Source organism: Labrus mixtus, chromosome 7, assembly GCF_963584025.1.
Source record: "Labrus mixtus chromosome 7, fLabMix1.1, whole genome shotgun sequence".
In the NCBI taxonomy this organism is placed as follows: Eukaryota; Metazoa; Chordata; class Actinopteri; order Labriformes; family Labridae; genus Labrus; species Labrus mixtus.
In genome coordinates, this window is record NC_083618.1 from 17,074,959 (window position 1) to 17,096,455 (window position 21,497).

A 21,497-nucleotide genomic window follows, 5' to 3' on the forward strand; every position below is an offset into this window, starting at 1 on the left:
ACTATCTCATGTTAAGTCCCCCAAGGCTCCATTCTTGGGCCTGTTTTATTCTCCATTTACATGCTTCCTGAATCTAGTTGTTATAATGGATAGTGATTTTTAAATGGACAGAGACATAACACTTCAATTAAGGGTAGATTTTATAGTTTGGACATTGTTTTGGTTGAATACAAATCTCTCTTAAGCCTGCAAGGCAAAAAAACTGTCACGTTTTTGGCAAGATGTGGTACTTAATTACGCATTAGTGAAAACGTGCAGGAAAAAAGCACAGTGAGCACGCCCTTCACCTAACCTACTACAGCCAGTTAATCACTGCAAGGGGTGGGGCAACTGAAGATGCCAATAACAGGTGTGTATATCAGATGGTCGCATTTTTGGAGAAGGAACATCGACTGTGTCACACCAGGAGTGGTTAGAACATCAAGCAGTCTGTCTCGTGTCACTATGTCACTGGATTGCATGTCATACTTTGCAACACATTTTAAAGAATGGCCCCTTGCATCATTGCTGAGCTTGTCCCGGTATGGTATCTTCTCACAACGCTTCTTCTTCTCCAGTTTGACGATTAAGTGGGTCGATAGAATACGTTTACTGTCCAATATTGTTTGTCTCGCTCTCTCACTGTTGTGTTTTGCCACTGTGATAAAACCTCCAAAATGGCACCGAATTGACGTCACCACCTAAACAATCACATGTCTGACTGACCGATTGAGAAATGCAAATCCAAACTTTAGTTGCAGTGATCAAAAATCAGTTGGCACAATGGACAGTTTAATATCAGTCTGAAATACTATTATTGGATGCACAGCCATGGATTTCTGTTCAGACATTTTGTCAGAGAATTTGCCAAAGATAACCATTTCTCGGTGACACGTTACTCCAAACACTGGTAAAATATATGGTAAGCGTAAGGGTGCATAAGGGTTAAGAGATGAATGGGGGAGGGTTTAGGGTAAGGGTCCTGGGAGGAAAGCATAGGGTCAAGGTTGAGGGATGAAGTGATGATAATACAAACTCAACAACAAACTAAAATTGCAGAATCCAAATCAGAATTTAAACTACATACCGGTGTCAGGGAGAACTTTAAAATAACATAACATATGTATATGTTTACACAATGTTGTAGCATCTTTCAGTTTGGATAGATATTATGTAATGGATGATTAACCTTACACGCCTGACTGAAGTAGGATTTTCCCTGATCCCTCATTTAGTATTATATAATAAAGGTACACCTGTAGCATTTAAACAAACATAAATTAGTAATTCACAAAAACTTCCAACATGTATATCCAGTATTTCTTGTGCAGGTGCAGGTGCAGGATTCCAGGGGTTTAAAGGGATACTTCACCCATTGAAACATTAATCTGTATTGACATTAGGTCATATATGTAGTAGAAATGTGAAATACATTTTGAAGTTGGTGCCTTCTTGGCCGAGAAAAGGTAGAAAGTGTCTTTTTGGCTCGTGGATGAGAGACACCAAATCCCAGAATGCACAGCACCGCAGGCCACTCCCACTAAGGTCATGTTTACAGACATGTTTACTACAACACATAAGGCCGTTTACACAACTGATTCTGAGATTGAATCCAGAAGGAATTAGCATTTTGGAAATTCCTGGCAGAAAACAGACTCTATGTCTGTGTCCATAGGCAAACAGTGAGAGCACCGACACTACCAGTCTGCCCCAGCTCGAGCCGGCCCCGGCTCCTCGTCCTCACAGCCGCGGACAGGCAGGCGGCCAGCAATATAGCCCTGAGACGGTTGCTGCCGACAGGCCGGTTTTGTTTCTCAGCTGCTGCAGCCAAAGCGGGCAGCAGCCAAAACACAAGACCGGCCTGTCGGCAGCAGCCGTCTTGCCGCTAAATGTATATTTTTTCGCCATTATCAGCTTTCGCCATAGAGCCTGTTAGCATAGCTTCCAAGCAATATGGCGGACGTGAAGTTTCGATTCTGGGCGTGAGTTCCCACCCACTGATCTGTGATTGGTCTGTAACTTCAGTGGTCAAAAATATGAGGAACTAGCGTTGTAGTTTCACCCCGCAACAGCTTCCAGTGACGCAAAAATCGTCATTTTGCGTCACTGGAAGCTCCTTTTCAGACTCAGAAATACAAAGATTTCCCATCTCGGGGGGAAAATGAGGGCGGGATGCACGACCATTCAAAAATACTACCAGGTTTCTAATGATACAAAGCTTAATGCAAATGGGTGATGTATCCCTTTAAGGGAAAGTCTTACGTTATTAGTCACAAACACATGAAAGGAAAGCTCAACAGAACTGGGACTCCTACATTTCATTAAGGTCTTCTTATAATCTTTATTCTGTTTGATAGAAAGGTGCTACATTTGAACATCACTGTTTCTGATAAAAAATAAAACAGCTGCCATTATTCTAAACAGTCGTTTAAGTTTTAATTCATTTTAAATGACATACAAGGAGCCTATAGGAAGTTGCAAATGTTTTTAACCAGTTGACAATGATGGTGCTGATACTGATCTTTGTGTCTCTGTAACAGCAGGTTCACAATAGGTAACAGCATTTGGGCTTAATGTGGATACATTGTTATTTTTTCTGTTAGTTGCTTATGGTAACATACTCCTGGAATTTAAATCAGACAATGTCACAATCACTCAAAGATCAACAGGAATCATACTGGACACAGGCACTGCTTTTTACAGCTGTAAGCTCAGACCACTTAGTAGTGTGCTCCTGAACAAACAATATATTAAACATTTAACAAATACAATTGAAACTTCATTCTAGTAGCAATAATTACAAAAGGCAACAATCAATATTGGAATAATTAAAAATGATGCATTATTGTGTTGTGGAGAGCTGGTCCATACAGAAAAGAACAAAAGCTTCATTCCTGAGCGGCAGTCCTTGGCTTATTATAAACAAGGAAGTCCGAGATGTCGTGCCACACATTGCTGTCATGGTAGAGGTAGTTCATTGAGGACTGCAGAGACGGCTGGAGGGTGTGCGGGTAATATTCAAACAGCCACAAGACGATGCCCCACACCAACGTGGCAAAGAGTGGGAAAGGGTCGTGTTTAGGCTGGGGGATGAGACCTTTCTCTACAGCCAGGCGAGACAAGGCGAACAGGATTCGAGACAGCAGGTACATGTTGATCTGGAGGAGGGAAAGAGAGTTTATATTAAGACATTTTACTGAGCATTCTCTTGTTGAGAAGACAAGAGCCATCATTACTACATGGAACTTTTGAACAACAGGCTCCTCGTACCTGACTATTGATGTTGTTGTTGTCTCCAAAAACCAACCATCCTCCGATACAGGCTGCCAGAAAGGAGTGAGACTGCAAAGTCTTTCCCTGGACCTTCTCCTGCAAGGCTTGCAGCCCTTTGTACGTGAACACAAAGTAAGCCAGGTTGCGGGAGTGGGTGTATGTAGCCTTCAAAATGGCTTTGAGCTTGTCCTTCAAACTATGAAACAAGATAAAAAAAAAAAAAACATGTTCAGATAACAAAGGCACGGGGGTGTGTTGTCATAGCATGGTGCTGTCTCTTAAAAACTGAAATAAAGGCCCAGCTCTTACCTGCCACTTCTGAATAGAAATGTCATGACGAGGGCATGTGGTGCTCTGATTTTTGCCCCATATCTGAGAAATAAAAACACAGTAATGTTAAAGCTGCCTGGAAACACAGCTGGCTACAACACAGGGTCAAACATCCACCGTGGTTTCCAGACCTTCTGCCAGCATCAATATTTGGCATGAATAAAGTAAACTCAGTGACTCCTTGCAGCTAGAGGTAACCACCACTGTAAAAACTAACTTAGAGCTGATAAGTAAAAGTTATATTAGGCCCTGTCGTAGTTTACCTACCTAGATACACTTTATAAAAGAATATTTTAACTCACACCGCGCCATTTCTGAATCCCTTCAATACTGCCAGTGCCGCTTTATACTTCTCCTGCTGTAGTAGATTATTTACAGTATACAGTAGAGTTTTTATTAGATCGGGACCTGCCATGACTTTCAATAGAACTGACAGGATATGAAATAATGTCGCAAACGCACGCCAGTATCGTGTGTCACAGCCAAACCTCTCCGTAGTGCTACATTGTAACTCAGGTTCCTATGTAATTTCACTGCGGTGCACAGAAAACTTGACTTTTTTTTTTTTTTTTTTTAATTAAGCTTTTAAGAGTTGTGTTTCATTCGTATGCAAAATAAAAAATGTTGTTAGGACGAAACTGGGCGAATCTTTTGTTACTTTTGTATCATTTGCTGTGCTCTAACATGCCAGAATTTGATGCGTAATTATGGATGTATTACGCATAAGCTGTAAATATGAAGATATTACATGAGTCATAAACAGCAGGCCTGTCTATTGACTTTTACATCAAGGCGGGAGGGTGTATGACATTATGTCTCATAGAGAGAGTTAAGAAAGATTTAATAACATGTGAAACTATTGTACTGAAGCAAACTGAGCAATAGCCTTGAAATATCACCCTGTTGATACTGAACTTTGTATATATTCCTTATTGTCCTCACTATGTCTTGTAGTTATTTCTTTATATCTTATTTACATTCCTTATTTTATTTATTTCACGATTGTAAATTACTATATTTCTACTTCTTGTGTGTTAGAGCAACTGTAATGGCCGAATTTACCCCCCCGGGATTGATAAAGTATTTCTGATTCTGATGTCATGTAAAAATGTTCAAAATCAGTCATTGGTTATAAACAGTATCATACGTTTAACATATCTGACCATTTTTTAAATACAATCTTTATTGTAATGTAAAAATATATATATTTCCCTGTAGTGTTGTAGGGGCTATCATCGCGATCTGTCAGCAATCCCTTCTTTCAATTATGATTAAAAGTAAATCAAATTTCAATTTCCACAGACTTACCTGCCCAAACAATATATTTACCTGTTTATATATATATTTACCTGTTTATATATATATATATATATATATATATATATATATATAAGAGAACGATCTGCAAAACGTCTTTGCCTTTTGTATATCTAGAAGAAATAATCAAACAGAACAAATGATGTGCTGTAAATTGTAAAAAGTGTTAAATAAACTTGCAGTGGTAATGAATTAACAACTCTCAGGTTTTCTGCAGGAGCCCAGTGTCTTAATCATTTTATTGTAGTTGTCTTTTTCCTCAATCAATCCTGTCCATTGTTTGTTACATGAAACCCATCCTCCAAATAAATAGTCTTCAACCACTGACTTTGCCTGGTTAAAAAAGTTAGAGCCTCAAAAAAAAACCAGTGATAACACTATCAACATGATTTACAATTCAATCAATACAAGAAAACAAACACCATTTTGCATATTTCTATACATTTTAATTGCTCCATGATCTGGAACACATCAGTGATTAAAACAGTGAAGTGGTTTATTCAACACGTTTGGAGTGTAGAGGTGCTATACTACAAGTTTGTATCTGTTTACATATAAACAGGGTTTCTTTTTCTAAAATCTTACAATGATCTTTTCACTAGTATGTGTGTGTATTGAATTACTGTGAGTACAGGAAAATGTGGAGGATTGTGAAACATCTGATCTGTTCATAAAATAAGCAGTAACTGGTATTTACTGAGAGTAAACACACCATCGCCTCAACGTGGAGCTCGGACCATTGAGGAGACAAACCAGTATTTTTGTTTAATGTCGAACTGGCATTGAAATTCAATAAAGGGAACTCGCTCAAACGTAATTTAAAATTGCAGTTTTCAATGACCTCAGATGCACATTGAAAATATACCACATAATTTACACCACATTGCCGAACCTCAGACTAAAGGGCTCAACACCTGGACAGCTACTACTCATTAAAAGTATTTCCGTTTGTTGACTTTGGTAGATAGGTCCCCTTGTGTTTTTCTTGAAGTCATACTCTACCTGATATTTAAATGAAGCTTAAGAGATAATGTGAGTACAGCTATTTCTGGAGGGGGGGGGGGGAGAGATTCACAAGTACTGTACAAATCCAGAAACCTATCACCCTATAAAACTAGGGTCATTTTCTATAACATGAATTGAAATCCTTACTATAAAATTAAAAGGGGTCCACTGTTTTGATGAACTAAGTGAATATGGATATGAAACACAGGTCCTACTTTTTAAAGAGTATTTACACAAACTTCATTAGTAACTTAACACATCATTAACAGTTAGGATTCTATATCTTCAGAATTGATCTAGCATAATACTAACTCCTTGTCATCTAGAAATGGCTACCATTCAGTGGGAACAGCCAATTGTTTTTCAACACATCATTTCTTTTCTCTCTCGATTACATAACACTTCCTGATGCTCCCACTTCATTAGTAACAAGCCATAAATCCATCCATGTCCCATCAGGCTGACATTTAGAACAGCATAGACCTTTTTTGAGAAGGCAAAGTTCGTCGAATCAAAACCAGACCAGTTGCATTTTTATACACTTTTAAAAGCACAACGTTTAGAATTTTAAATAATTAGTAAATGCTCAATCAATGACATAACCAATGACATTACAAAAATGATCAAACAAATCACTGTTTCGGCTCTATCATAGGCAAAAATGTTTTCTACAAAACTATTGCACATAAAAAATACAACCTCTCTTAAGAACAATCACATCCGTCTAACCGCTCGCTTCATTATGTGCAAAGTTCAACATTGTCAACTCATTATAAAATTAAGAAATCAACCTGTCAAAATAAGAATATATTTAATTAGAATGATCATATTTATCAAAGTTATTAAAGAAACTATATATGTGCTACACGAGTCAGTCATCTGTTTGAAAAAAGGAAAAAGAAAATCGTCTATTCTTAAAACCAAGGAAAACTAAAGTTGAGTCTGACCCCAACAACATATTTGTGCCAAGTTGTAGCTGAACATATGAACCTTTTAAATTTTTTCTTAAAATGCACAAATCTGTGTTCTCTTCTGAAATAATCATTCTAGTGCAAAGACCCGACAAGGCAGTTCCTAAGAAGTTACTACTGCACAGATTCACGTGTAGAAACTGCACTTATGCAATGTACAGCGAGTGCAGACACGACAGGGTGAGAAAGGCGTCCCCTTTGGCCTCCAAAGCCTGATAGTGGGCTTAGCAGGGCTGAGTAATGAGGGTGGGGACTGGTCACACATGTGAGGAGTGAAACAGGATGAGGAGGATTCACGGGTCTTTGTGGAATAAATGAATTTATAACGAAACAGCTTAGGAAAAGTTGTAACTGTTTTTGACAGTGTACGTCCATCTACCAGCTTATAAGCAGCTCCTGGCTGCAAGGAAAATCTGGTGAAAGGTGCTTTAGTGTGAAATGGATATCGCTCCTCCATCCCATCCTGCAGCTCCTGCTTGAGTTCTGTTACTCCTGCCCAAAACCTTCTGTCTCCTCAATGGCGAACATGAGCTTCTCCTTCAGCTGCTCATAGCTCTTGTAAGGAGGGAGGTCCAAACGATTAAAGCTGCAAGGAGGAAAAAGAAGAAACTAGGTGACCCTTCAAAGTAGAATAGATTTGATTTTATGTGTAATGTGGGACATTTTTAAATTGAATCCCTTGATAGAAAGATAAACTAACTACTTCAAGTTGAGCTTATTTATTCTAACACTTTGGTTCTTGATTAGTGAAATATACAAAATTCTGACTTCAAGGAAGAATGTGCAAGAAATCAAGTATATCCTCTTTTAATGTCTCTCTGAGTCAAGACTTTCTACAATGAGTGAGAAGTTCGAGTCCCGCCAGCTGTGTTGTTGTCAGCTCCGTGTTTACACATTACATGTTTACATGGACAGGACGGGCTTGCGTATATATAATCTGTTTTAGTCAAGGACTAGAGAAAAGAAGAATAACATATCCTACTCACTGCTTATTTGGATGTCATGTAAGTGTGCTTAGATCACGGTCATTCTGTGTCAATGTAAAGCTTTGAGTTAACTAAAGTGTGCTAACATTAGCTTGCTAACAACAACGCAGACCACGGGTGATTGCAGCTGGAGCACTGCTTGCCCTTAATGGTGCTTAATTATGATGCATTCTGATAACTCCTTCGTGCGAACGTGAGTGGAGAGGGGTTGGAGGTGTGTAGCTGGAGGAGAGCGGAGGCTTCACAATAGCGGAGGTGTCGCCAAAGAGCAGTTTGTTTTGGTCTCATGCTGGTGCTCAAGAGCAAAATCTACTGGATCAAAAAGTTGTACATTCTTTCTTTAAATGTGTAATTGTGCCCATATATATATATACATATATATATATACACACAGTATAACAAATGAATATTGTCCATGATGCTCTGGCATCTCATCCACATGCATTATAAAAGTTTCGGTCACAAAACAGACATTTTTCAAAACACCTTCTTCGGTCGCTCTCCTTCTGTTTCACATGTTTTATTCCTGATAGGGTGTTATGAAGCACAACATAATATACACATGTGGTAACCTGCAGCAACAACCTGTAATTTGTTCACATAAAGAAATGCTTGTCTTATTTAAAACCTCTGCTGCTTTGTTCCTAGTGTTTACTGAAACTAAGAACATGCAGGCAACACAAAGTGCTTCGAGCTTCGACGAGAATGAGCATGTTCTGTGTGACTGAATGGTAATGTAAAGGGTTATGTCATACATTTCTCCAGGTGTGTAGCATGGATGGAGAATATTCTTAAAAGGGTTGAAAAATGATCATCTAGGCAGAGATTGTTTTTATAAAAAATGATGTTTTATATGAAAGTGTTTTACTGCGGTCGAAGCCGTATCAAACTGCTGCACTTTTTCTATATGCTGCTGCATGAATTAATCTGCTGTATAAACACTTTGTAATCTGCATTACTTAATCAACAATAACAATGTTTTCCCACACCGTATTACATAACGTCAAAGGCCAAATAAAGACTAACAATAAAGAAAGGCTGGTGACTGGTTAAATAAGAAATGACTAACAGGGTTTGGTAATGAAAGTTAAATCCTGCTTGAATTGGGACCTGCCATCTGGTCAAATACCTGAGGCCTGAGACTTCCATGAGAGCAGGGTTACAAAAACTGGTCTTACCATGTGTGGCTTCGTGGAAGCCAGTTCTCTTTTCCCACTTTCTCGATGCAGAATTTTTGGGGGCCGTTGCTTCCTGTATGAACCAATAGGAAGCATAAAGACAATTTCATCTCAAAGTTATTTCATACGTGGATTACAGTGCAAGTGTTGCGTCTGTTTCTCGTACCCATCAGGTCAGCGAAGCCACCCACAGGAAGACGACAAGTCCCTGTGACAAACTGCAGCAGTCTCATCCTCTTCTCGTTGTCCATCTCCTTCGCAAACTGTCAAAAGAAGACCCTGTTAGAAGGACTTAGCAAACTGATTTAATAATGTGAAGTATTCTCAAATTCACACATCTCTTTTTTTGCACTACAAAAGTGTTTACACTCTGTCTCTGAAGCATCAGCACTAACCAATAAAGTAAGGACACAAGCTCCAATAAAAATGTAATCATGACACTTAACACAAACTATAGAGCTGGATTAATACACCATGACAAATACAGCAGGGGGAGTAGTGATAGATTAGAAATTGTGTTTTTTTCCCACAGTTTGACTAACAGGACAGTCTGAGATCTGCAGCTGTATTTAACCGACCTGCCAGAACCAGAGGATCTGTTTGCTACTTCGGGCATAATGCCTGTAGATCGTGTTTCTCTGCCAGTCCACCAGGTCAATCTCCTGCATCCCACACAGCATCACCTACAGGCAACAGAGGGGACAATATATTTTATTTTGTATAAAAAAACAAAACAAATCTGCCCTGACCAATCCAGACCTTTTGGAAGAACTAACACTGCATCCAAGTATAAAAGATTCATGTAATTGTAAAACTTGTACAGAATATGTTTCATTGATTCGGTACCTCTAACTCCTTAGCATCAAAGTACTGAAGGTATTGCTGGGGCAAAACTTCATTGAAGCCTTCAAAGAATGCTTGAGTCTGCTCCTCCACACCTCTGGAGAGCCTCCACTCTGCCACCAATCTGCACACAAAGATATTAAATGAAATGAAATTAATGAAAATACTGACTGAAATGTACTTGTAGAAGCATTAAATTGTCAAATTTGAAGTAAATGCATTTATTCTCCTTTAAATGCCCTGCCTCTCCTGCTCAAAAATTGAGGAACTGGGGAAACTATTTTAATGTTGTCAGAGTCTGTATAAAGGAAAATATCGATTTCTTATTAGCCAAGTGGCCTGGGCCAGAATATCACTGTGTCATGCAGAGATAAACAGGAATGTAGCAGTGGTTGTTTAAGACAGATGCTGGATGACAAGCAGCAGAGATTTCAGCCGTACCTGATGTATTCCTCTTTATTTTCTTCAGTCACTTGGAGGTTCCCGCCGTCTGGTTTCAGCTCGTGGGTGGTGACCTCCCCGAGAATCTCCTTGTCAACTGAGAAGAACATCTCCAACCCACACTCTTCTATGTTATTATCCCTGCAGAAAGCCAGAAAGTCATTATCACCATTATGCATGGTTAAAAGAAAGATAGTGGAACATTAGGGCACTGCACAGGTTGTTCCCCATATTTATTTAGCATATCAATCAATTGTTACGTACCACACAGGTTGGTGATTAGATAAAGAGAAAAAGTGATTAACTCTCAAAAAGATTCACTCTTGTCTTTTACATTTCTTTCAACCTTTGTCCATGGTTTCATTTATTTGTCAGCAGAATTAAGCATGCTTATTGTGCCAAGTAATTTGCATTGGCAAACAGGAAATACTAAAAAAAGAGACAGAAAAGTCAGCACACTAAATGTCCTTCAAGTTTCCTTTATCTGGGTAAGAGCGGCGTACAAAACAACGGACGCGTTTCAGCACTAGGCATTCATCAGCGTCTCTTTTTTAGTCTTGTTACGCTCGTTCAGCTGAAACTTTATTTATTGTCGAGTGCACTCCTTTTTTGCTGTTTTTAAACAACAAATACTCTTAAAAAAACAAAAAAAAAACAGAAATACAGTAAATCAATTTCTTGCCTTTCTATTTGGCATATCTACGCTTTCCAACCAATCAGTGAGTGACCCTGTCCTTAAGCTTCGCCCACTACTACTTCATACATTAGAGTTTGTATCATCAAACCTACTTGATCCAGATGAGGGAGTTGTAAAACTCTGGATCTATGGACTCGAGGTCTTTGAGAGCCAGAGGTTTGTTTAGGATACGTTTGTAGAAGGGGAGGGAGAATCCAGTGTCGATGAATTTGCCATGAAACAAGGCCTAGAAGGACAAAGACAAATATGGAGTCAGGCTGAACAAATGTGTTAAAACCACAGCCATCTATCAGCAGAACAGACAACATGTAAAACTACAAGATGATTCACAATGTTTAGAGAATAAACCGCCTCAACAGCTACGGTTATAGGATTTTCTATGAACCTACAAGTAAAATAAGGATTTTTTAAATTTTTTATTGGAGACCTGATCCTGAGTTTTAGATTATAAAGACGACTGAACGCGATATTGTAAGATTTGCACGTGATAAACTTTGTGCAGTTTGCAACACACACATGATTCATCCTGTTAACAAAGGAAGTCACGCCATCGCCTTTATTCCAAATAACTGACGCCACAGTAAGTAATAGTGCTGTCAAATGATTCAGATACCATGGCAATGAAGCGTCCTATGAACTTGAAGTACTTGAGGTGATCAGGGTTGATGTAGGAGGCTGGGTTGATCTGCAGACAATAGTTGTCCTTGCCAGCGTACTCGAACAAGCAGTACATGGGGTTGAGCACTTCATGGGAGAGCAAGAAGAACCATTCTCTGGAAATTGAATCACAAAGAGACATTAAAAGAACAATGAATAAAAAGTAATCATTCCAGTTGAGAAACAGGTTTTGTGTTTTTTGAGGCGTCGTAAAAAAAATAAATAAAAAAAAACATCAAATAAGAACTAAACACACCTCATACCTACTGTACGTCTGCAATAACATGCAAATGTGCAAAATTAAATCATTTGAAATTACCTGGCCACACCTCCATAGTCCAAGCCTTCCTCCCCAGGGAATATTATCCACAGTCTCCGCCGCAGATCTTGAGGGTGGAAGCTCATGATCTTTGAATGCAGAAATAATTATTAGAACAGTCACACACCCCAAACACTAACAACAATGAAGACAATGATATTATTAATGATTAATGATAATAATAACCTGTTGGAATGAGTCCTCAAACAAGGTTTTCCTGGAGACGTTGATCTTAATGTGCTGAGGCATCGACAATTGCTGAGAGGGAGAAAAACAAACATTATTTAAATGTGAATCAAGTGGAATACTTTGTAGTGTAGTTAACACTTTTATTTTTCAACATTAAAGTACTTGAGACATGAGTGCCCACATTGAGGCAGCTTATGATAAAGAAAGGTCCGACACATCACCTTGTAGAGTTTATAACATACCTGACACCAGAACCTGAAGTATTGCACTTTGGCTTTAAAGTCCCTGACATACGTAATCTGAGGCCCGTTCTCACTGTGGAAAAGACAAAAAAGGAAATAATGCTCAATGTCCATTCATGCAACAAGCACATTTAGTTAATGTGTGAACTTGATGACTCTACAGAGTACACATTCATTAGTTAAATGAAATTAGTGACCAAGTTTCAGTTTTACAAAAAAGATGGACGACGTAAAGTCATGGCTCTCCGGTTGAGAGGAGTTACATTTAAACACAGAAACATTGACATTTTAAACAAGAACTCACAGTGAAGATTTCCCTGTGCGAGGATCAATGTAGGTTGTGGTTCGCCTGTTGTGGTCTACAAAATATGGAATACCGTCCACAGTGAACCTCATCTCCCAACCCTCTGGCAGGGGCTTGTCATTTAACAGCCTGAGCAAAGGAAATCCAAATGAACAGAAAGCAAACAGGTTAACAAAATAAAAAATGAAAATTATGGACTTCATTTACAAAAGACTTAGGAGAGTATAAGGAGCATAAATGATCTTAATAAAACAGCACACTATACTTCTGCATCGCTCAGATTAATACAAGACTGGCGGATCTGAGAGTATATTTTCTGACATTAGAAATATCTCATAGGAGCAATATGTAACTGCAACAAATGTTACTGAGGTCCAAATTCAAAACATTTGAGAGCGCTGTTTCCCCCCTGCCCCTCCTCCATAGAATCAATGTGCATGCGTGTTGCCATGTCGCAGAGAAGCTTCACTTTTTCAGTGTTTAATCACTTCTGTGTCAGTCTGTAAACATTTCTGGGTTCTAACCTCTCTAATGCTGAGGTAATGCTTTTAAGGTCGGGTAGAATCAGTTATATCTGAACCAGTTTGCTTGCCAGCTTCCATCGCTGTAACACCTGTTGGTTTGCTGTTTGCCTTGCAAACCGAGGGGCGTCCGTAACAGCCGTGTGGAGTTTCCCTTAAAACTGCTTACTTCTGTGGTCAGAACAAACAGACCATTGCAGACAGGAATTGAAACATAGGAGGAGGACATACTGGCTTCTGCATTGTTTTTAGAGAAGCCAGCACTTATCATGTTGCCTTAATGTCTGATGATATAGTAAGGTCATGTTATGATTTAATTCAGTAGATATCCTACATATTGCTCCTGAAAGGCTGATGGAAATGTTCAAGGTATTTTATTTTTTTTAAATTGTTTTATCTCTTGTTTTATAGAAATGTGCCATCTCATTCATATGAATTTTATGGGTTAAGAAGTGAATGTCCTTCACACTGACTCCTGACATTAACTAGTGAAAGTAACAGTTTCATCAGATGATCAGGTGCACACACAACTTCCTCATCATAAGCAGTTTATTTATGATTCATAGCACACAGAGTTTAACCTATCAATCATTTGGATTTGAGTTACATTACACTTCCTACTTTCTCTAAATTCACTTCCTCTCCATTGTTAACATGTATGTGTCCTGTCATTATCCAACTGTAGGTTACTCATACTCATAGAGTTCATGAGTAGAGAGGAATCAATTATTAATACAAGAAAATAGAAAAGCCTGTTTAAGCACATAAGGAGGGCTAAACGTCTCTCGCTCTATTCTATACTGAAAGGTTTTAGTAAACCTGGAGCTGAGCAGGATGCTTACACGTTAGCGCCTCTTACAGACCTTCAAATGTAATTACAACCAATTCTGTAAGAGTCCTTTATTCTTAATAGAGATAACCAGGCACACACTCACCCTTGCGTCCTGGGGTCTTCCCACTGTGTTGTCCGAGTCGAATGATGAACAAAATATACTCTGCCATTTGTGTCTGTTCTCTTCTCTGACATTGAGAAAGAAAAAGAGTCCATTTCATTTCATGCATTAAAACTGAAATCAAAGTCATAGTCCGAGATTACAAATTGAAAGTGTTTTTCTATAGTATCAGTAAATTATATTTACCCCAGCCGTGAGGTAAAGGTCCCAGCGGGTCAAACTCTTTATTAGCTGTGGCCGCCAACTGGTCCTGGAGCTGAGGAAGAGAGAGAGAGAGAGAGAGAGGGACAAATATTGATTGAGTTTTAAGCACTGCCTTTGTGTACAACTTGTTGAAGCACAAATCTCTAGTAAAGTTTAAAATGATCATGAGGCAATTGTAAACATACAGATATCATTTTTATCTCTGTTCTGACTCAAAACATGTAATCCATAGATAACCATCATCAAAAGGCAGCATAGATGTAACTTGTTCATAAAGAGTAAGAGTTAGTAAAGAATGAAAAATGCTTCATTTGCTGTAGAAGAATCCTTCATGTGGACATTCCTTATTCAATCATAGATATATTTGTGATAAGAGTCATTCAACTCAAGTCATTGTCATTCAAAGTCATTCAAAGGGAAGTATTGTTATTGGCTGAATAGTGTTGGGATGGGAATTTAAGTAAAAAAAAAAAAGAAAAAGAAGAAATGCACTACAAATGCAGTGATTGTCACAGCTACAGCAGAGACTGCTCTTACCCCATATATGAATCTCTGGTTGAACTGCTGCATGGCTCCCTGCAGCTGGCTACGCTGGTTTTGCCACTCCTCATAGTTACGCACAGACTCCTGCGTGGGGCGTTGCCATGTCGTAGTCCTGGTTATGTGGTCGACATAGTACACCCTTCCCATGGGGTCCACCCTTCGCTCCCACCTGTAGAAAAGGGGCGAGAAAAGAGAAGGCAGTGCTTTGATGTTAAAATTTGTTCTTGTACTTATACACATCATTGCCATCAAATTTAAGAACAAAACATCATGAAGGAAAGAGTGCAGCTCCTCTGTTGAAGTGGTGGTCCGAGGTATATTTTTAATGGTATTATAATTGCACATTCTTTCAGAGCAGGGCAAGAAGCATGGTGACTTAAATAATGTAAAAGATGAAGGGATTCGGTACCCTGTAGGAAGGGGCTCAGGCCTGTCCCAGGTTGTCCTTTTCTCAATATGATCCACATAGTACACACGTCCGTTTTGGTCCACTCTCTGCTCCCACCTAAAGCAACGATATGATGATACAGATGAGTGAGCGAAGCAAAAGCAAAGAAAAACAGGACTGAGATGAAGAGCAAATGTTTTCTACACAATAAACACATTTTTACCAAAGCTGCAGGCCAATATGCCTAATAAACATAACATGCAAAACAAAGTATAGTGCCTTGCTCCTTACCCTGGTGGTAAGGGGCCATTGCTCATTGGTGTGATTCTGGGGGTTGTGGCCAGGGCTGCTGTGGTGGAGGTCTCTGGTGGTTTTGGACCACTTGCTGCCTGTGAAGAACCTGCAGTAGCTGCTGCTCCTCCTGCACCTGAATCATCCTGCTGATTTGAACATCCACTAGCCGACGCCTGAGAGGAGCCATCTGAAGCTGGACCTTCACTAAGCTCACTTGGAGAGGAACTGCTAGAAGAGGCTGGAGAGAGAGGAGAGGTTAGAAAGACGGGGATTAGAAAACATTTAAATCTGCAGAGTTCTCCAACACATGTAAGGTATGTAGTATGTAAACGAATGTCATATTGTAACGCCCTTGATGTCACTCTTGTGCTTTTCCTACTTGGTGAGGCTGCAGGTCTGCGAGGAGTAGCCGGAGGAGGTCGAGCTGGTCTGGGAGGACGCGAGGCGCTGGAGCCCCCTGGAGATCGGGAAGGTGAACCCTTACCATTTACAGCATGACCGTTGGGTACAATCACCCACTCCTCTGAGTCACTAGAGGGGGAAGTGTCTCTGCTTGACCTGGGGATAAAAACATTTACCTTAGTTCATCTACAGGTATGCAAGAAAACACAAAAATGTTGGCTTATCAAATCCATAACAAAAGAGTTAAACAAAGAGGCATGTGTAGGCCTATAAAGAAAAGTTTACTAAACCTGTTGCCAGTGTCTCCATTTTGTCTGGCATTCCCGTTGGGAACAGAAGCTAGAAGACAGAGAAAAGGAGGACAGTGAAATCAACTTTGAAAATAATATTGGATGTTGCTGCATATTTAACATATTTTGACCTCTCTTACAAAAGCTGACTTTTACATTAATTTCAATATGTATACATCAGTACTGATCAGTCATTCAAATAGTCTTAAATGCGTCCATCCACTTCTTTAAAACCTGAATTGTTTGAATGCCAACCACTGCAGGACTCTGTAAACCAGCCCACAATAAATACATGATAAAGCTGGCTAACAACAATGTCTGGGACCCCTACCACACTCTGAACAGTGAATATGCAGTATTACCATCAAACCTGAGATGCGGCATCATGTGTTTTAATAAGGTCAGACTGAAGCACTCTTTTGTACATTAGTCAACTCTAAAGTTTAGGATGGAGCTGATTACCAAATCTAAAGTATGTTGAAGGCCTCTGAATATTTGTTTGGTGTTTGAAATGTTGTCAAATGTTGACAATGTTGTGTTGTCGTGTCTTTTATTTCTATATTTAAACCAGTCTGCTGTGATGCAAATTTCAGACTTTGACAAAAATCCAATTAATCAATCAAAAAAAACAGAAGTATCTGTCCGGCTCTAAGAAAACACTGATTACAAACTCCAACATTTGAGAGTTGGATTCAGTACATGTGTCCATCATTTAGTCTCTCACACTGATGCTGTGGTTGACCTTGTATTGGGGTACTGTATTGTTTCTTACCCTGTTCTCTCTCAGCCGTTGCGAAGGTTTCCGGGTCTACCTGCATGCCGTCGAGACAGACCGATAGGTCACCTACAATATCCTGGGCGTCTCTGTCAGAGCACAGCTGTAGTGTCTTCACCACCTCAGATACTGAAGAGGACACAGAGGATAATATTTAACCGAGGCTGAATGACAACAAATCCCACTAATCACAAAAAAAACAGCTACATGTAACCATCACATCAAATTGAAAACAGATGATTCTAAAGCTGCACTGGGGAAGTTTGATTTACACTTAAGGTACTTACATTTAACAATGAAAATTCTGACATTAAATTAAACAACATTCCCCCCCCCCCCCCTTTCTAGTCATTCAAAATAACCTCTATCTCAAGTTTGTTGGGTGCAGTTTTTAGCCCAGCTTGTAGGAGTTGGGGCCCTGGAGATGTCTGTGTCAGTCACTCTATCAGCTCAGTCACATGAGGTGTAAAAACCACCATGATCTCAAGAGTGGCGTGCAAAGTTTAGAGAGCAGCTGCATAGAACATTTCATGTCACATGGTGCTTTACTGTTGCTGACCAGGGGATGAGGGGAGGCATTGTATTAGGCTGAAAAAAGCATACTACGGGCAAGCAGAAGGTCATACACTTAGGTGAGGCATGTGTCCCAGAAGGAGAAAAACAAAACAAGAACAGCGCTTTTTAATGTTTAGGCTTATTAAAGCCCAATAAAACATTCTCATAACAAACACAGGCAGATATGTATTCATGAAAAGAAAGTGTGTCCAGTGTCTGCTGTGTGTTCAACATCTGCAAAGCATCATATTCTGCCTACAGGCAAAGACACAGAAAGAGAATAATGAGCAGAAGATCACAAGGGATTCAACTTTTTATATTTGTTGTAAATAAATAAGCTGTCTTCTGAATACCTTTCATTAGTTTGTGGGAATCAACTCGTAGAGCATGAAAATATGAACTTCAGAGTTCAAATGGAAAACAGCAGTGCAGATGTGTGTGAAGGTTATTTGTCATCAAGGTCATAGTGGTGCTAATTTTAATCCAAAGACAGTGTAAAGAAAGCTTACCGATTAGCCTTGAACTTTACAAGTCCATAGTTTCAAATGCCGTTCAATGGAAAAGTAAGTTTGGGATTTAATACATTTTTTTGCCTGTCATCTTAAAATAGTGGATTACCACCAAGTTGAAAGAAAGTAGGATGAACTCACATTTCAAGTCGTTAGCCTTTAGAGTCTCATTGATCTCCAGTGTGGCCATTCCCAACAGGATGTCTGCTTTAAGTGTTTGATGACTCCAAACACGGAAGATCAGCTTGCTAACAGGAGTCACAATCCTGCAGAGAAGATAGAAAACGACGAAATAAGTAAACAACTAAGAAAATTATGAAGTGTTACCATCACTTATACTGAAATGATCTGAAGTAGACAAAGCAGCTGTGAGAAAATAAGATGATAAAGTTTCAGATATTTCAGTTGGGGGAGGTTTTACTTTATAAGGCGTTGGCCTCTCAATTCTTCTTTTTACATGTGTGTTATTTATGTTTCCTACTTGATTCGATAATTAAATTCATCAAAAGCATTTCAAGTTACTTTAAAAAGGCAGACGAAGTATGATTTTCATTTTCTTTAATAGATTTATAACAAAAATAATCCCTCTTGATCATCTCTCATGATCCACTAATGTGTGTGTGGCTGTGTCTGTATCTGCACAGGCCCTGCCATCTGTCTGTACTTTCTTATTTATCTTGGCCTGGTTCATTCTGGCAACACTTGGGGCACTAGTGTGTTACCCCCATTGAGCAGGTAGACACTCAAAATAAACATCGCCAACTGGTTATATTGTTGTTAGCCTTTCTCTTTATAAGGGGCCAAAGCAGGGTTGTGCAGATATGTTGACATGTGCAATAGAACACAATGGCACTGAAAGTGTTTGGAAATTATGAATAAATACATTCTCTCTGAAACACTGCTTGGTTCTCACTGCTCCTTCACTTCACTCATTCCCAACCTTGCTATGCCACCACTGCTGCCCTTCCTCTCAATTGTTCAAGACAAGACTTGTAGAATAAGGGATGGTTCAAGTAGACGTTTTTTAAATTCCATGCAAGAATCCCAGTGGTGTGATACTGGGTCTACCAGTTACTCATTAAGGGAATTGTTTATAAGAAACAGAATCCGCTGAACGGGCCAAGTATGTTTTCACATATACTCCAGTTTTATGTCACTCTCAAAGTGCAAACAGGATTATTTTGAGTAACATAGAAAAGTACATGTACTGTATCAAAAAAAAGGTCAACATAGATTCACAAAGATAGAAAAAAAAAATCTATTACATACTTAAAGTTAACGTATAAATAGTTATACAGAAACAAAAAGTTTAACGGCAAAACAGCAGTAATAAAGAAGGTGTTGTTTGCATGGCCTTTGCAAAACACATCTGCTATTTCCATTATTTTATTCAAAAATATCCTTTAAATCATCATCTTTCTCATGTTGACAGAATCAACACATTTTTCCCAGTTCAGTAACTTAATGCAGCAGACGTTCTGACACATCTACACTGTGGACAACAAACATAGCCTTATACTAACAACAAGCAACAAAGTTATAGATGTGTCAACACCAACAATGTTTAATGTTCGCTGACAACATTTATATCATCCACAAGTACTTCAATCAATACCGGTTCTGTTACTTGTTTAACTGCTTCTTCCTCTTTGACAAACACAACGGTCATACTCACACTGTGAGAGCCTGCTTCCATTTGGGACTGTGTGTGTTGTTGCACTTTTCAGTCCTCTTTGACTGACCATCCACGGCTACCTCGACGTAAGGACTGGGACCAAACCAGTTCTTTTTGTTCTCCTTCAGCTTGGCTGAAAGCACTAAAAAGAAAGAAAGAGAGGAAACGTTGTGTAGCTCTCAGTATATTTGCTAAAATGTTTATAAGAAACAGCATGGGGTAAAGCTGCAACAACTTGATAATACCATAAACTTAATGCGTAAACCACCACATCCTGTGGCCACACAACTGCAACAAACACTTTCTGCATCAGTATTGCAATGGGAAACATGATGACACAAAGTCTGTAGTTCCCTAAACCCAAAGTCAAACATTTATACGCTTTATTAATATATCAAACTTGTAACATAGTTTTGATAGAACATCTAAAAATATTGCAACAATAACTTACCAGTAACTTGAAGTTGGGCCTTCATGGTTCATCCATAACACTGCAGCCTTGTTTGGCTGCACTGAAGGACCTGCAACCAGTGACGTCAGATGTAAACACAGGACACTCTATTCAATTAACCTACTTACAAAGTGATTAGGCTATCAGGTTGCTTCAGTCACTGGAAAACAAAACTTTGCTCTGCATACAAGTACAACAGTATGGATTGAGGAGGCTCTCTATGCATGAGGGTTCCAGGTTAACTCTAACATGTATCCTTGTATTTCAGACTCTTGAGCAAAAGCTTGACATTTCAGGGAAAATTCCTCAATGGTATTGATTTACTTGTATGCATTAAATTAGATTTTAGATTAACATAATGTGCATTGTGTTGCCTGATCTAGTCTAACAAAGTGTTGTACAGAAATAACTTTCACTTTTAACATCCACTGAAGCGATGCACTAAAGTTGATTTCTTTAAAACTGCATAAAACGCATATTACCAAGTGGCTTAATTTAAACCTTAGCTATTTCAAGGTGCCAGCTTTCATAAGAGAAAATCCCATCCTTAACTTTGCCAAGTTAAGTATCTCTAAACCTACTTTGCTAATCTATCCTATGGCGAGGCAGGATGATAGCTATAGACAGGGGAGATGCGTTTCTACTCTTTTTTACTGGCTGATGTGTGTTAACCTAACAGAGGCGACGTGTTGTCTGTCAACTAAAACATGAAGGTAGCTAAAGTGTGGCTCAAAGTTAGCTTTACAGCTTTACCTGTACTGTTAGCATGAAGGGTTAGCCAGCATCTGTTGACAACTTCATACACCAGCCTCACGTAGAGAAAGGGTTTTCAATGTGACAATACTCTGATGTAATAATGACTGGTGTGTAAATGCTGATGGGAATCACTAAAACAAGGTGAGAAGTTCCACTGCCAGGAGCAACTTTATTCGCCTACGTAATGTAACACCGTGGGATTAGCTAACCATGCATTAACTATCGCTGGTGATGCTAACACAGCCCGGCTAACTCGACCAGCTTCAGTCGTTCAGCGGGATCAATCTGACGATATACCTGAGGAAACGACTACCTGTCCTTACCTGACAGTGGCAGACGACAAAAGGGCAACACAGACTTCAGTTTCAGATATTCCTATGTTGTTGACAGGTAGATGCAAGCCATCAGCACAGACCCGTGTTCCGCTAGCCAGAACGAGACCAGCGTTTC

At 39.2% G+C, this 21,497-nt stretch overlaps 2 protein-coding genes across 2 annotated transcripts; both read right to left on the bottom strand.

The window, feature by feature from the left end:
• Positions 1-2,295: 2,295 nt before the first annotated feature.
• On the bottom strand, positions 2,296-4,051 carry pxmp4 (peroxisomal membrane protein 4). Its single transcript, XM_061043320.1, has 4 exons — positions 3,885-4,051; positions 3,562-3,624; positions 3,250-3,448; positions 2,296-3,137 (listed from the first exon to the last, which is right to left on the bottom strand). Exons 1-4 carry the CDS (start codon positions 3,995-3,997, stop codon positions 2,868-2,870), a joined length of 645 nt encoding a protein of 214 aa, XP_060899303.1. The 5' UTR covers positions 3,998-4,051; the 3' UTR covers positions 2,296-2,867.
• Positions 4,052-5,119: 1,068 nt separating this feature from the next.
• Positions 5,120-21,497, bottom strand: itcha (itchy E3 ubiquitin protein ligase a). Its single transcript, XM_061043321.1, has 24 exons — positions 21,371-21,497; positions 20,292-20,361; positions 19,841-19,982; positions 18,307-18,431; positions 17,099-17,230; positions 16,327-16,375; positions 16,014-16,192; positions 15,632-15,872; positions 15,362-15,457; positions 14,947-15,121; positions 14,392-14,461; positions 14,188-14,272; positions 12,732-12,860; positions 12,428-12,500; positions 12,183-12,254; positions 11,997-12,085; positions 11,634-11,793; positions 11,113-11,246; positions 10,324-10,464; positions 9,886-10,006; positions 9,618-9,722; positions 9,206-9,302; positions 9,040-9,112; positions 5,120-7,461 (listed from the first exon to the last, which is right to left on the bottom strand). Exons 2-24 carry the CDS (start codon positions 20,314-20,316, stop codon positions 7,362-7,364), a joined length of 2,613 nt encoding a protein of 870 aa, XP_060899304.1. The 5' UTR covers positions 20,317-20,361; positions 21,371-21,497; the 3' UTR covers positions 5,120-7,361.